The sequence below is a fragment of the Rhinatrema bivittatum genome, chromosome 4 (genome assembly GCF_901001135.1).
Source record: "Rhinatrema bivittatum chromosome 4, aRhiBiv1.1, whole genome shotgun sequence".
Lineage (NCBI taxonomy): Eukaryota > Metazoa > Chordata > Amphibia > Gymnophiona > Rhinatrematidae > Rhinatrema > Rhinatrema bivittatum.
The window spans coordinates 395083405-395100018 of NC_042618.1; the positions used below are offsets into that span (position 1 = coordinate 395083405).

Sequence of the window (16614 nt, forward strand, 5' to 3'; positions counted from 1 at the left end):
ATCGCTCCCGGGACCCCCACTGGACCACCAGGGAATTTCAACAAGTCTTGGGGGGAGGGTGGTGGGGTTGCAATGAAGTACATTTGGAGGGTTGGGTGGGTTTGGGTTTTTTTGTTCTTGTTTTACAATCCTCCATCTGTCCCCCTGGGTTTCAGCCCCCCCAGGGACTTTCGGTAAGTCTTGGGAGGGTCGGAGGGGGTTGCAATGAAGTACATTTGTTTGGGTTTATTTTTACCGTACAAACCCAGTTTTAATTAATCAAATTGGAAGGGTTGGGGTGGGTTTCGGGTATCATTTCGGGGGGGCAGCCAAAATAAAATTGGCCCGAACCACGGGAAAATGAGATTTCCCGTGGCGGGCTGATAATGAAGACCGAACCGAAAGGTTCGGCCGAAAATTGAATCTGATTGGTGAATGAAAGAGGAGGCGGGCTTAGCCTTGTCCTCATTCACCAATCATGGAAAAAAAACATAAGACATCCCCGAAAATAAGCCCTAACCTGTTTTTCGGAGCAAAAATTAAAAATAAGACCTGTCTTATTATTGGAGAAACACGGTATGACCAGGGGCCAGGTATCTTTCCTATGGCTGAAGAATCAAGGAACCTTCGCATTGCAAGAAGTCACCAGCAAGTCTAAGAACAGATGGCCCCAGTGATCCACTATCAGCTGAAACACCTCATCTGACAACACCCATTCTCCTGGATCCAGGCCCCTCCTGCTGGGAAAGTCTGCTCTTACATTGTCTTTTCCTGCAATGTGAGAAGCCAAGAGCATCTGTAAATGTCCTTCCACACATTCCATAAGTTGGTCTATTTCCTGCGACACTTGCTGGCTCTTGGTTCCTCCCTGTTGATTGATATAGGCCTTTGTTGTCGTGTTGTCTGACATCACTTGGACCGCTTGCCCCTGCAGTCTGTGGCTGAACTGCAAGCATCCTGAGGAATACTGTGAAATTCCAGCACATACCCTTCTCGTATCACCTCCAGGACCCTTTGATCCGAAGTGATCTTGATCCACCTCTGGTAAAAGAGAAAGAGCTGTCCCCCTATCTCTTGTTCCTGAAGGTGGGTCGTAAAACCTTCATTGGGAAGCTCTGGAGGATCTGCCACCCAAGCCCGCTCCTTTCTTGGGCTGTCTGGGAAGAAAGTACTGAGACCTACCGAAAGGCCGAGTCCTCTGAAAGGTTTCCCCTCTGTAGTGATGAAAATGCTTGAAACCCCGGAGACGACCCCTCATACCAGAGGGGTGCTTCAACTGCTTTTTATCCTCTAGCAACCAAGGGACCGGAGATTCATCTCTCTTATTGGCTAATTTCTCCAACTCACTCCCAAACAAGAGCAAGCCTTTAAAGTGCATTTTTGTAAAATTAACTATGGAGGCTGCATCAGCTGACCAGTTCTGCAACCATAGTTGACGCCTGCCTGCTACCACCAAAGCCACTCTACTGGCCAAGGTACGGATCAAATCACAGCTCACATCCGCTAAAAAGGTGGCAGCGGGCTCCATAACTGCTCTGGAATTCACTCCAGAATCATCAACTTCCTGAGAGAGAAGTAGACTAGATTGTGCCACTAGGGCGCAAGAAGAAGCTATCTGTAAAGTCATTGCCACTGCTTCAAAGTCCTGCTTAAGGATAGCCTCAATCCTTCTATCAGGTACATCCTTCAGGGCCACTCCTCCCTCCATAGGGATAGTCATCTGCTTAAAGACAGCATAGACCAGTGCATCCACTTTGGGAAAACGTAAATGCTCTCTCACCGCTGGATCCAGGGGGTACAGGCCTTCCAATATCCGACCCCCTTTGAAATTTGCCTCTGGGGTACCCCATTCACGATCAATAAATTCCTGAATAGTGTTCATAGCAGGGAAAAAACCCAAGAGGTTTTACACAAGGAAACCAAAATGGTATTCTTCGGTTCAGACATGGAATCTGCACCAGGAACACCCAGCATCTTCAAGCTCTGGGAAACCAGGGCCGGCAGTTCATCTCTATGAAAAACCCACAGCATGGTCTAATATGTGTTGGGAGGATCCAGGTTTAGCAAAATCAGAGGAAGACAACTCTCCCTGAGCCTCTAAACAGCGCTGACACAGGTTAGAGGGCATGTCAGGCTGAGATGCCTGAATATGATAGGCAACATAGAGAGAAAGGCACTTAGATTTCTTGCTCACTGGCGCTATCAGTGCACAAGCGACGGAGAATGTGCATTCAGATGACTCGAGCTGAAAAAATTTCAAGCGCGCACAAAAATTAGGCACCCCAAAAGTAAGCACCATAAAGAAACCCCACACGCACAAACTGTGCATCAAGGCCTGGGCGCCTACCAACGCTTAGAAATTTGTGCGCGCAAAAGGCATTCCTAAAACTGAGCCAGTGCTGATGCACTGCACACACCAATGTCCTGTAGAGGGCAGTAAAGCACGCATAGAAGTGCGCAAAAGCGTCGCTGTGGCCTTCCACGCAGTGCGCAGGCAAAAACATTAACTGCGGGGCCTAGTCCACCAGGGCGGCTCAACCCACCAGGCTGCCTATTTCCCCTAACCTCCACGGGAGCGGGAACAAACGTCGGAACGGCACACCGAGCACAGAGACCGGAGGAAATCCTGAAAAACCCCTCTATACTGTCTCAGCCTTACCGGCTGAGTACAAAGGTCTCCGGCTGCGGGGGGAGAGGGTATGGTCCGTCACCGCTGCGCTCGGCCTCCTGCACCTGCTGCCTTTAAGCTGTACAATCAGCTAAGTCCACACCGGGAAACCCAGCTACCGGACCAAGGCATACATTTGAGGGACCATGGAAATCAGCTCGGGAATTCTCAACTGGGGGAGGGACCATCTGGTATTACCACAGGAGAGCAGGGCTTTTCTTTTTCTATTTTAAATTCTCCTTCCAAAATCTGAAGCAATCCCCATAGGGAGATGCACGTCCACCATCTGCTGGAGATGGAGAATACTGGCAGGCTGGTGTCACTGCAGGAGTATATATACTGTGACGTCAGCTTGCTCCGTCTCCATCTGCTGGCAGGGGAGCACAACTCACTGTTCCTGAGTCCATCTGCATACATGCTAGGAAATACCATGTTAATATTTATTGTAAGCCTGTGCAGACTTACCTACCAATGCCAGTACTGTACTATATAAAAAGTATAACACGATAGAAATAATTATATTTAACAACCTATATGAAAGGAATGCAAGCACAGAGCAAAGGCCCTGCTTTGGAAATGTTTTGGCAAAACTGTGAGATCCATATTCAAAAGGATTTGTCCTACTAAGCTGGGACTTAGCTGGATGAACCCTGGGGATATACATTTTCTGTTAGTCTGAGTGCTGGATAAAATATATCCAAATAGCTGCATTCCAGGGCAGGCAAATAAGTTACCTAGATAACACTAACATTTAGCATTAAATGGCTAATTTATCCAGATAAGTTTAGGACTGACTGCCTCAGAGCAGTTCTAAAGTTATCTAGATATGTGTCCCTGGATAACTTGAGTCTTACAAGCTATATTTAGAATATAACCAATTAAGTAAGAAAAAAATCCAAGCCAGCAGGCTCAATCCCTTACTCCCCACAATAAATAAATATCATATCGAGATAGTTCCCGATTCCCTCTGCAACAAATTCAAAGAAGTTATAGACTAGCAGCCCGAAGAGGCTCTCTATCCACCTCCAATATGAGCTCCAGGCCCCTTCCTATCCTCCACTCCAATCCACCCTCTCTATCCTACCCCCACCCTCCTACACCCACCTGGAATCCCCCACAACCCCCAAGGTCACTGGAAGTGCAGTACATTCACACTACTGTTAGAACAATGGAGGATACTGCTGGGAGCAGTACAGATGCATGCTGTTGGCGTGGTCCAGTGTTGTTCTGACAGCAGGAGGAATGTACCACACTCCCAGTGGCCTTGGGGGTTTCCACATGGAGTGGAAGAGTTGGGTTTGTAGAGGGCACAGATCTCACATAGGATTTTTCGTATTACGGTAAGGGAAAGCTCCTTGGCTCCTATGGCCTGCAAAATCTTATAATTGTTTTGGAGGATTGTGGGGGGGGGAGGGAAAATAGGACATGCTGCCCTGATATAATTTGTATTTAGTTTGCAGGGTAGAAGGTGGGCTTCTGGCCCGCTGGGCCAGAAGGATTTCTGTTCTTTAAAGGAACCCAGCTATATTCTGAATATAACTTAACATGATTACATTTATGCAGGTAACTTTAAACCTTACTGGTTATATTCAGAATATAGCCAGTTAGATTTAAAGTTATCCAGAATAACTTTACCTGAGTATGCAGCATTGAAAATATTCAGCTAAAGTTATCTGGCTAACTCTCACACTCATCAGCCTTCTGAATAGAAACCTCTTTGTACCGAGGAGATTGCTGCCCTGATATAATTTGTATTTAGTTTGCAGGGTAGAAGGTGGGCTTCTGGCCTGCTGGGCCAGAAGGATTTCTGTTCTTTAAAGGAACCCAGCTATATTCTGAATATAACTGAACATGATTACATTTATGCAGGTAACTTTAAACCTTACTGGTTATATTCAGAATATAGCCAGTTAGATTTAAAGTTATCCAGAATAACTTTACCTGAGTATGCAGCATTGAAAATATTCAGCTAAAGTTATCTGGCTAACTCTCACACTCATCAGCCTTCTGAATAGGAACCTCTTTGTACCGAGGAGATTGAGGCCAGTGTACTATGGTGTAAAAAATGAGCTATTTTCTTGTGTTAATTAACGTGCAATAATGGCCTGTATGAATCTCATGCGCTCACTATATATTTTGTGATGACATGACCATTACTGTAGAAAATCTTAAGTACACTATCTCAGATATAGTGTAAGTTTCTTCCAATAATGGCTACATGTTAATGATCATGCATTTTTAATGCATGATCATTAACATGATTATGTTAATTAGCTACAGTATATGAACATAGGTAGTGTGCTGATTTACATAATTATGTAAATCATTAACCATTTTAGCTTAGATTTCACAATGATGTTGGCACTAGCTAAACAAGGTGTGATAAAACAGAAGATAATGAACACAAAAGTCTGCAAACAGAAGAGCATGTGATGTTTGCCAATTTTGCATCCATTTATAAACCTTAGTATATTTTCCTGCACCTAAGGACATCTGCCTCCCAGAATGTAGACACAAAATGTACAACAGTAAGGCCCCCCCCCCCACCCCCAATAAAATAACTAACCAATTACTATACTTACTCGACATAGTCCTTGGACACAGATATCATTTGTATCTGGACCGCATACAGTGCCGTCAACAACTCTGTCCCTGAGCTGGTAGTATGCCGTGCTTCCTGCTACTCTACAAAACAACTTACAACGATCCTTCATTAAAACTGGAAAGCAAAGAGAGAGGTTGGCATCAGTGACTTCATTCCATCACTCACGGGCTCCAGTAACAGACCTCTCTAAGACACTCACTTCCACTGTATTTAGGTACCCAACGGACAGTAGGAGGTAGACCATTGATGTTGAAATGCTTCCCATCGAAGTGTGCACATTGCTCCTCTCGAAAGTCCTTCTTTTGTTTAGAGCATGGCTCTGGGTTGCAGGATTTAAATTTCATTCTTCGGCCCACGCAGTATTTGCCACCGTTTCTAGGCCTGTGCCAATGACATGTCGGGCAGAGTTACAAAACCACAGAAAGAACTTCAATAAACCTCAATTTAGAGGATTTAAATTTCCTCAAACATCGTGCAGAAACCTTCAAAAAAAATGTGACTAGCAGGAATAATTCAGTTCTGGCAACGGTTGTCCTTTTGTTTATAGCTGGAGTCCTGTTACTATTTTAATTATCAAAAATGTAAGGGTACTTCCAGAATGGGATACCTGGAATTCTTTGTCTACAAAGTGTAAATGAACAAATGTTACCTTAGCCCCTACTGGGTTCATTTAACAGCTCATTGCTATAGTGAATTCATATTTTAAAATATCAACTAACTAGATGAAATTATTCAGGGAAAAAAAAGACACCAGAATAAGCAAAATTCCTTCACAACAGAGTAATACAGTAATACAGTAAAGTAGTAGATGATGGCAGATAAAGGACTATTTGGCCCACCCAGTTTGTCATCCCTACAAACGACCATCTATGTGATATCACACCCTCTTCAGGTCAGTTAGGTTTGTCGTCTTCCTCTTTGATTCATTTTGCGTAAACAATCATACAAATTCCCATATTAATCCCACACTCAGTTCCTCCCCCCCTCCACACCGATCCTTTAAATTCTATTACAATATTGGCTCCACCATATCTCTTAGTAGATTATTCTAAGCAGCCACTATCCTGACAGTAATATTTCCTCTGAGTCTCCAAACTTCATATGATGAACCTTTGTCCTTACAGGTCTTTTTCTATGGAAAATTTTATTTTCCTATATTTTATTGAAGCCTGCAAGTATACTAATGTTACTTTCATATTTCCCCCTTTTCTACAGAGAGTACACTTAGATAAGAACTGTAATTACATTTTTTTTAAAAAATTGCTCTCTAGCACTTGAAACTGATTTGTACAAAGCAACAAGTGGACATAACCAGATGCAATTAATCTATGCTTCATTAATCCATCCATATCGTTGAACTCAGCATCTATTTGTTTTCAGATAATGTAACATTGAGGCACAGATGCACTAAGAATTTCTCCCATGGACAAAATTTAAAAAATCCTTTATTTCAGCTCACCCTCAGAGTATTTTATTTATGTGCTATTCAATCCAGATGAAAATTGAAGTGATGGAACAGTTTGAGTACTATCAGGGCAATTTTCAAAGAAAAATGTAAATTTAACATACTATCATAGCAATTTTTAAAAGCTCATTTACCTGCTTTTGAAAATTGCTACAATAGTATGTTATGTTTACATTTTCCTTTGAAAATTACCTTGTAAGGGCACAGCTATATTTATTCATTTGCTAAATTACCTGGTAAATAACCCCCCAAAATCCCCAATGTATCAAGCCGCATACGTCCATGGTTATAACCCCTGAAGCAGGAGCAGGGCTGGACCAGATTGTGCTGGCTTGAATAGGACCCAGGACTGGCCTGGCACTTTTTTTCCCCCCAATTTACTTTTATTAGCATGAACTGAATTGCAGTACACTTACACAGATACAAAGAAAGTCTTTTCCTGTACAAAACATCGTCACGGAATACAACATTTGGTTATCAGCTAGAACATCAATGACAAAACAAGAAAAAATAGATTACTGTGCACATAAATCCCCAATGTGATGTACTGAAAACACTGGCTACATAAACAGTTATTTAATTCCTTCCTTTACTCCCTCCCCTCTCCTCCCATTCTCATGCCCTGATCCCAAAACCAACCTCCTCCCCACCTATTAATCGCAATTAGGATGTCCATCAAGTTCCGTTGCATCAAGTGCTATGTACATCTGTATCAATATCTTGAGCTTTCTTCCAAGCAATATAGGGACCCCCATGTATTTTTCAAGTCTTGGCCTACAATCATGCAAACATGCTGTAAGTTGATACCTATTAAATAGATGTGCAATCCTCTCTTGTAGATTTATTTTCTGGGGAACATCTACTTTAAGCTGCTAGGCTGCGAGTTGACAGCATGCTCTCACCAGAATGTGAAGAATCAGACATCTGTGCCATTCCTCTAGTGTATCAACTCCAATAGTAATAAAAAATAATTTAGGATTCTTCAGGAGCCGACTACCAGTGATCTCCTCAGTTAAGGTGGAAACCATATCCCAATTTGTTTGTACTTTTTTACAGGTCCACCAGATAAGATTAAAACTACTCCTTCCCCCACAATTACGCCAACAACGATCTGATATACAAAGGAACATCTTGGCTAGATGAGCTGGAGTAAGATACCACCTGTATGATATACCCATTTTCCTGTATCAAAGTAGACACCGAGCTTTTCCCAGTGAACTGATAAGATAAATCCCACTCGGTTTCTTCGATTAAACTAGAGAGATCCTTCTCCCAAGTGATAATATGGTTCAGTTTATTGATCCAATATTCCAATTAAGAGCTCTTATATTTTAGATATCATTTTGTCCACATCATCAGCTCTTGAGCAATATTCCTCAAACATTGATCTCCTTTTTCATGTCTTCTACTACTCCCTTGAACCTAACAAAAGATGTTAATTGCAAATAAAATCTATCCTTCTCTTCCAAATTATATCTGTTGAATTGCCTCAAAGGGGTAATATAGCCCTACCGTCCCACACCTGAAACAATCTTTCAATACCTATGCCCTTCGAGTAAGCAACTGCCCTCGCTGACATCCTGGGGGGGAAACCTCTTATGAAACAGAAAGGAGAATCAATGCCAAAACTGTTTGTCACCTACTAATCTCTTCCTGTATTGGCGCCAGACTGTTAAAGTATGATATATAAAAGGAGAGCTCCTTCAAAGGACCTTCAGGCCTGCCTGCATTCCACATTAAAGTTTCTATGGGTGGCGATCCTACAATATTATGTTCTAGATCTATCCAGATTTTCCATTTGGTCTGATTATGCCACTCCAAGACCATATGGAGTTGTGAGGCAGCGAAATAAAAAGTCAATTTCGGAACCCCTAATCCTCCCTGAGATTTAGATTGAAACAGAGAGTAAGATTAAATGGCCAATTTTCTCAGTGGAAAAGGGTAAACACTAGAGTGCTTCAGGGATCTGTACTTAGACCAGTGCTTTTCAATATATTTATAAATGATCTGGAAAGGAATACGATGAGTGAGGTAATCAAATTTGCAGATGATAAACAATTATTCAGAGTAGTACAACTCCCCTATAAGGAAAGGCTAAAGAGGTTAGGACTTTTCATCTTGGAGAAGAGATGACTGAGGGACGATATGATAGAGGTATTTAAAATCATGAGAGGTCTAGAACGGGTAAATATGAATTGGTTATTTACTCTTTCAGATAAAAGAAGGACTAGGGGGCACTCCATGAAGTTAGCAAGTAGCACATTTAAAACTAATCGGAGAAAATTCTTTTTCACTCAATGCACAATTAAACTCTGGAATTTGTTGCCAAAGCATGTGGTTAGGGCAGTTAGTGTAGATGGATTTTAAAAAGGTTTGGATTCGTTCTTGGAGAAGTCCATTAACTGCTATTAATCAAGTTGACTTAGGGAATAGCCTCTGCTATTACTGGCATCAGTAGCATGGGATCTACATAGTGTTTTGGTACTTGCCAGATACTTGTAGCCTGGAAATGCCACTGTTGGAAACAGGATGCTGAGCTTGTTGGACCTTGGTCTGACCCTTATGGCAACTTCTTATGTTCTTATGAACATATGCACATATTTTCCATTTTTTTAAAATACCGAATATGCAATTAGAGGCTACTTAAGTGTGTATATGCTAACCTTTACATGTGTAACATTTTAAAAATTCACCTTTAAATCTCTCAGTATCTCTAGCTTGGTTAATTATTTTAATTGGAATTTTTAATTAGTGTGTTTAAGAGGTAATGTTAATGCAATTTTATTTTATTTATAAAAAAAATAAATTAAAAAAGTATTATTATTACATTATATTATATTATTATGCTAATGCATTTGTTCATTTAGAAATTCTGCCATGAGTGTTAATACGGATGGATGTCGAACTGCAGCAAAATGGATTTCTTTAATGGCATTACATGCATGCTCAGCTGCCTAATCATGTCATTAAAGTTATAAAGTTAGCATCGATGGATGAAAAACGATATTCAAAGGCATGTGCCATAGGGCCAAATTTTCAAGGGAGAAAGGGGACCAATAGACAGGAGAAGGTAAAGAAACATAAAGGAAAGTTTCTCATCCAGGGAGTCACAGATGAGTTTGGGAAGCAATTTTGTCTTTCATTAGACATCTCAATTGATTGTTGAAAGTATTCTCTCCACCCTCTCTAAATCACCACAGATTTCGCTCGAGGACAATGGTTGTACTGGACAGACATCTGTCCTTCTGTTCAACCTAACGAGCTATTTACCTATGTGGTATTTTACGGGAAAGTGAGGGAAGCTCCCAAAGCACTGTGGAAGCGTGCATGTGTGCTGGGGGAAGTTTTTCTCATAAAGACTTTGCTTCTTGTGTCACTTGCCATACTGTGTTTTATGCAGTGTCCTCAAGGTATGATTATCATCATACTTCTTTCCTGTGTGCATTCAAATTGTTTATGATCTCCCTGCTATTGTGTACGTTCAGACTTGATGACAACTCTCAGTTTACTTTTTGCTTTAAGCCACAATTTTCAATATTTCTCTTTCTTCCTTTTTTTTCTGCACAGCAATTTCAACTTAATTGAAAGCAGCCTCTAGGAAGCACCGTAAGCCTTCATTCTCAGCTATACAGGTTCCCCTTTTCCCCCCTCCCCCACACATACAATTTTAATCCTCCCTCCCTCGCCTCCTTCTCTTTCCATTGCAGTGACAGTCCTTCTCTCTTACTCCACTATGCAATGCAGAAATGGAGCAGAATTCCTCTCGCCTGTAGATTTTTAAAAAATCTGTGCAAAATTTGGCACATTTTATTTATTTTATACACTTTTATATTCTGCCAATTCCAAAGTGATCGTTCATCACATCAGCTCATGTGGACAACAAGGAGGAGACAACCATATCCACATTGGCCCACATGGGTTTCAAAGTGAGACGTATGAACAGAACAGTGTTCTCTTGTGAAGATTTGATGACCTTCGGAGTGAGGAAACTCACCCAAAGATGAGATTTGGGCAATGTTCTCTCAACCTAGTTTGATGGACTCTCTTGAGAGAACATTGCACAAATCTCATCTTTGAGTGAGTTTCCTCACTCTGAAGGTCATCAAATCTTCACAAGAGAGCACTGTTCTATTCGTATGTCTCACTTTGAATGTCAAAGTGACCCCAACCCCCTACACTACTACCTAAACCTCACCTCAAGTTACTAGGTGGGCCTCCCATAGAGATATAAATAGCTATCTAGTGTGAGGGCATTATGGCTAGTCTGCTCTGTCTCTGTCTCTCTGTCTCTCTCTCCCCCCCCCCCCCCCCCTCACCAGTGGCCCTGATAGTAAACATGGTACCCCAGTGGTTGTATGTAGGAAATACCACAATTCTGGCACTTTTGTCAAAGTGCAAAAAAGTTATCGCAATTTGCAGTAACATAGGTATTAGCATAAACTGCCTATTACCATAAAACACACCCCTTTTTCTATCACATGTGACATTTAGTGCATTTTGATAAATCCAGGCCATAGTCCCAGGGTCTGCAATAATGCACACATACTAATCCACACAAAATTACACCTGGACTATGGAACACACTCAAACAGTAACAACCCTATCTTTGAAAAGGCAACAATACAAATATTAAACCAGGCCCTAAACACTAATACACCTCCTATTAGGAAAACAGAACAAGCCAAGCTGCTCTAGATCCCCACATAGAAATAATTGTAAAACTATACTGTTACAAAACAGCTGATTAACAGAATAACATCCAACAATTAAAAATTCATAAAAATTATTCAAAATTATCCAAATATCAATAAACTATTTCAAAACAGCAGATACATCACATAATACCCAATAATTAAAATGGCAGTCAATCAAGAAAAAATAAACTTAAAAAGCCACCTTTACTTACCCTCTCTAGCAACTCTCTGACTCCTTTCCCTTGCAGGCCAATAGCACACATCAGAAGCAGCAGTGGCTGCTGAAGCTCTGTCCTGACAGTCCTCTTCCTTAGGGCCCACAACCAGTCACTCACACACAATCTGTCTCACACACACCAGTAACCTCCCTAACCAGTCTTTCTTCCTTACACACACACCAGTCACCTCCCTGACCAGTCTGTGTCTCACACACACACCAGTCACCTCCCTGACCAGTCTGTCTCTCTCTCTCTCACACACACACACACACACACACACCAGTCACCTCCCTGACCAGTTTCTGTGTCTCTCACACACACACAGCATACATCAGTCACCTCCCTGACCAATCTTTCTGTCTCTCACACACACCAGTCACCTCCCTAACCAGTCTCTTGTCTCTCTCACACACACGACAGTCACCTCCCTGACAGTCTCTGTCTCTCACACACACACCAGTCACCTCCCTGACCAGTCTCTGTCTCTCACACAGAAATACATCACTTCTCTGAGCAGTCTCTCTCACAAAAACACATGACCTCTGACCAGTCTCTCTCAATCATACACATGCTCTCTCACTTACATACAAGCTCTCAATCACACACAAATGCTCTTGCTCCCATTCTACCACACACACACACAAAGCTGCTATTCACACACCCAGGCACCTATTCTACCCCACACAAAAGCTCTCACTCTTGCACCCATTCTACCACTCACATACAAGCAAGTTTCCTCTCTCACATGGAGCATCTTCTCATTGTTTGGCCCAATAAGCCTGGCCTTCGGCAGCGACGCGCAGTCTCTCTCTGCTCTTCAGCCGCTGTTGGCCTGGCCTCTGGTGGCGGCATGCAGCATTTATCCACTCTTCAGGCCTCACAGGGTCTTTCCACTCTTCAGCCGCTGCTGGCCTGGCCTCTGGCGGCGGCATGCAATGTCACTCCGCTTTTCAGGCCCCACCATCCTGGCCTCTGGCAGCGGCATGCAGGGTTTCTCCGCTCTTCAGACACCCAGCGGCGTGCAGCATCACTCCGCTTTTCAGGCCCCGCTGGCCTGGCTTCCGGCAGCGGCGCACAGCATCTCTCTGCTCTTCAGCTCTCGCGGCCTGGTCTCCGCCGGCGGCAGGCAGCATTACTTAGCTATTAACTGCATCAGCTCACGGGAGATGATTGATCCCCTGATAGGCCAGTCCGCCCCTGAGAAGCAGGGAAGCACAACTGGGGCAAGGGGACACTGGGCGCTGCGACACACCTGCTGGTGCTTGGCGACACACCAGTGTGTCACACTGGTTGAGAATCGCTGGTAAAAAGAGTTTAAAAATCAGTGGGCCTCAACAGAGGCTCTCTCTCTCTCTCAACGGGATTTGCGATAAATGCTATTTTGGCCATAACACAGCTATCGCAGGCATAACGCCAAGAAAGAAGTTGTAGTTATTTCCAGCATTAAATCCCACAATAGCATATGTTACGTTATTGCATGCAACATTAACCAGCCCTCATTTCCATTTACTCTTCCCACTTGAATAAAATTTTCAAATTTGCATTCGCATTTTGCGATGCGGTGTTTATCGCATGCATTATGGAGTTATCGCAGGCGGTAGAATCCTAACTCCCGCGATTAAGCCCTAACGCATTTTTGATTAATGACCTCCTTAATTAATAAATAGCGTTTAGATTGCAACCCAGGAACTGTACCTGCTTTAAATGATCTTGTAATCATATGATTTATTTTCTACACAGGAGGGGGCATCAACAGTGTTTATATACATAATGAATGATTATTATTACCAATTTTCTTTGAAATAATTAATTAATAGCAGTTCTATTTACTCAGGTCTGTTGCATTCTCGGACTGCTGTCTTTATGCCACCACCGCAGGATCTTGAACAGGCTCCAAAGGGACTCCATGTTCCCCATGCTCCATCTGTTATTGGTGTCTCTTGTTCCTTGGGAACACAAACTCCATATCTGCAGTGCTGTATTTAACAAAGGAAATGAAATCTTGTAAGTTCCACTAGAGAAAAGCAGCTGTTTAGGAAAAAAAGAACAATTATCTTTCAAGTACTGCTATATCCGTTCAAGCTTTCTTTCTTTTTTTTTTTTTTTAATAAAAACTTATAAGAAAGAAATAGGCTTGGCATTTACGTTATGCATAATTTAATTGGATGATTCCAATAAGAGATTGATCATCCTGGCCACAATCTTAAACCTTTTGAGCAGTATAGTGCATATCCTTTTAAATGGATTCATAAAATAAACAAATTTGGACCAATGTACTAAGGGTGAGATAAAATAAACTTGTTTGTTAGCCCCTATGAACATGTGGGTTAATGCACTAGTTACAAAGGCAACAATCTGGAAAAAAAAGGTACCGATTTGCTAATTTGCTATTGGATTAAATGTTAACTGTGCCAGCATATGATGAACAGATATATAACAAGCGAATGACCTAATTAATAATTAGCATGCTAAGTACAACCAGTCCTAGAGCAAAAGCTCAATTTAAAACTCTTTGTCAAGGGCTACTAGTAAATTGCTAGCCCCCTGGACTAGCTGGTTGGGGGAGGGATGTGAAAGACCAAATCCTCAGCTCATTCCCCAAGTACATATATAGAATATAATAGAGAAGGGCATTCGTTTTTCACGAATTAGACAATTTCAACAAAATTGTCTAATTCGTCATGGTAAAAACAAATAGAATTTTTCCGAAATTTCAGAAAAAGTTGTAGTTCGTGCTAGTGTGTGCTAACATGAAAATTGGGACCCATGAAAAGAAAAAAACGAACCCGTGCGGGCCCGAAAACGAAGCCCAAATCGAAAGAACTAAACAATGCACATCTCTAGAATATAATACCTCCTCCCATCTGCCTTTCACCCTTCTAATCTAAAATAAATTGAAGCCTCTCACCCCCAATGTAGCAGAAAATGTCTCCTACATCCCTGACGTAGAAATAAAGAAACTCTTCACCCCCCAATCCCCCTCCTATCCACCAGGACTAACAAAAAAGGGAAGGGATCAGATGTGGGAATTTATTTTAGCGAAAGATCAGGGAGTTCATTCAGTACTGAATCAGGGTGGTGAGAAAGGGACAGGTAAAGGGGTTTATTTTATTTATTTATTTCCACACTTTCTATTTCACGGATCCACCAGTCTCAGCAGATTACGGTCAACATAAGCAGTAAAACATAACTAAACCTTACGCAACACAAAACAATGAGTAGTTTCCGCTTCCAGTGCTAATCCTGCTAGATGCAGGGTCTTATTTATGGTATTGGGAGGAAAGTGGATGCCAGGGTCAGGAGGGAAGTCTGCTGGTAGGTCTGGTCTGACAATATATATATATATCAACAACAGATGAGTGGGTGGGAGAGTTGCAGGGCAGGCCAATTAAATATATAAAGAAACCAGGAAGAAGTGGAAGGATCTAGCAGTCGCACATGTACATTACTTTGGGGAGCTTCGAGGGAAGGGGTTGGAAGGCTCGATAGGATTTGATATTAAATTTGGAAGAGGAGAGGATGAGAAAGGGGCCCCAGGCCCCTTTATTTATTTTTATTTTGTACTTTGACAAAGATATCTGGGTAAGTAGCAAGGTACCCAGCCACAAAAGGTCAGATAACGTAAAAGCCTAACCAGCTATATTCAAACATAGCTGGTTAGGTTTTAAAGTTATCCGCCTACATGTAGCTGGATAACTTTAAGCAAGTATATTCAACTAGATGTTTAGGGGCCTAAACGTTAAGCTCCCTAATGTAGTGTTGCTATTCATTTTCTTAGATTTATGTTCCTAAATTAAATCTGCCACTCGCGTAGAAGTTGCCACTTATGTGTGTGGCTGGGCCCTGTGCACGCTGCGTTCATTTTAAAAAGGGCCCGGCCACGCATGTTTGCAGCACATAAGTGCCGGGCCCTGACAAATGGGCAGGCCGGGGGCGAGGATGGGCGGTCCAGGGGGGCAGAGTGGGGCGGGCCAGTGCCATTCCTCGCTGTGCCAGAGCCTTGCTTGCTGGCCAGCTGCCGGCGCATGCAAGAAAAAAAGGTAAAAAAGAAAGGGGGAATTAGAGGTTGGGGAGGAGGGGGGAATGGGAAGGGAGGTTAGGGTACGGGGTAGGAAAGCTCCCTCTCAGTCTGCTCCTAAATTGTAGCGAACTAGGAAGGAACTGGGGGAGCGCCAGTTATAAAATTGGGGGGAGTGCACATGTTATAAAATTGGCACGTCCATGTGCGCGCGCTGGGTACTGCGCGCACATGGACGTGTGCGCACACCTTTTAAAATCTACCCTTAGTGCCTAGTTCTGAAAAGCTGTGCTCAGCTTTTAACTTTTTTCCCCTGCTCTAACTCGTCCCCTGTAGCCACCCTTATTTTAGGATCCTAATGAAACGAGGATCCTAAAATTAGGGACTCAGTCCTAGTAAATTTTCAAAAGGGCCAATTTAGGCACCATAACTCTTTGGAAATTGGCCCCTTAGTCTCCTCAATTTAGGACTGCTATTCATTTGCCTAGATTTATGCTCCTAATTTAGGTGCCTAGTTCTGAAAATCAGTGCTAAACTAATTTTGACTCCCAACCCTAACTCCACCCCCATAGCCACCCACTTTATATGCCCCTAAACTTAGGAATGTAGTGAAACTATGCACCTAAATTTAGGGACTCAGCCCGAATACATTTTCCAAAGGGCCAATTTAGGAGCCTAATTCCAAAAAATAGAAATAAACCCTTTTAAAACTGGCCCTAATGTAACCATGTATTTGATTTGGAATTCCCATCACCAGCAACCTTCCTGGCAACTTATTTTTTCTGTGGCACTCTATAAATCAACAGTTCTTCTTTGCAATAGTTCCGCTGTAAGAGGTGAATTTTAAAAGCCGGGTGTGTGCCAAAATCGGGAGATAGGCACACATGTAGGACATGCGTGTGTCTACCCGATTTTAAAAGCCGCCTAACAAGTGTGCACATTTTCCGATACGCGAATCTCTCACTTC

General features: G+C 42.4%; 1 protein-coding gene across 1 annotated transcript in view; it reads right to left on the reverse strand.

Moving 5' to 3' along the window:
• Window positions 1-16614, reverse strand: part of ADAMTS9 (ADAM metallopeptidase with thrombospondin type 1 motif 9) — a 366656-nt gene that overhangs the window by 235436 nt on the left and 114606 nt on the right. Inside the window, 3 exon segments of the mRNA XM_029601029.1 lie at window positions 5230-5366; window positions 5452-5633; window positions 13460-13605. Coding sequence (XP_029456889.1) covers window positions 5230-5366; window positions 5452-5633; window positions 13460-13605 — 465 coding nt within the window.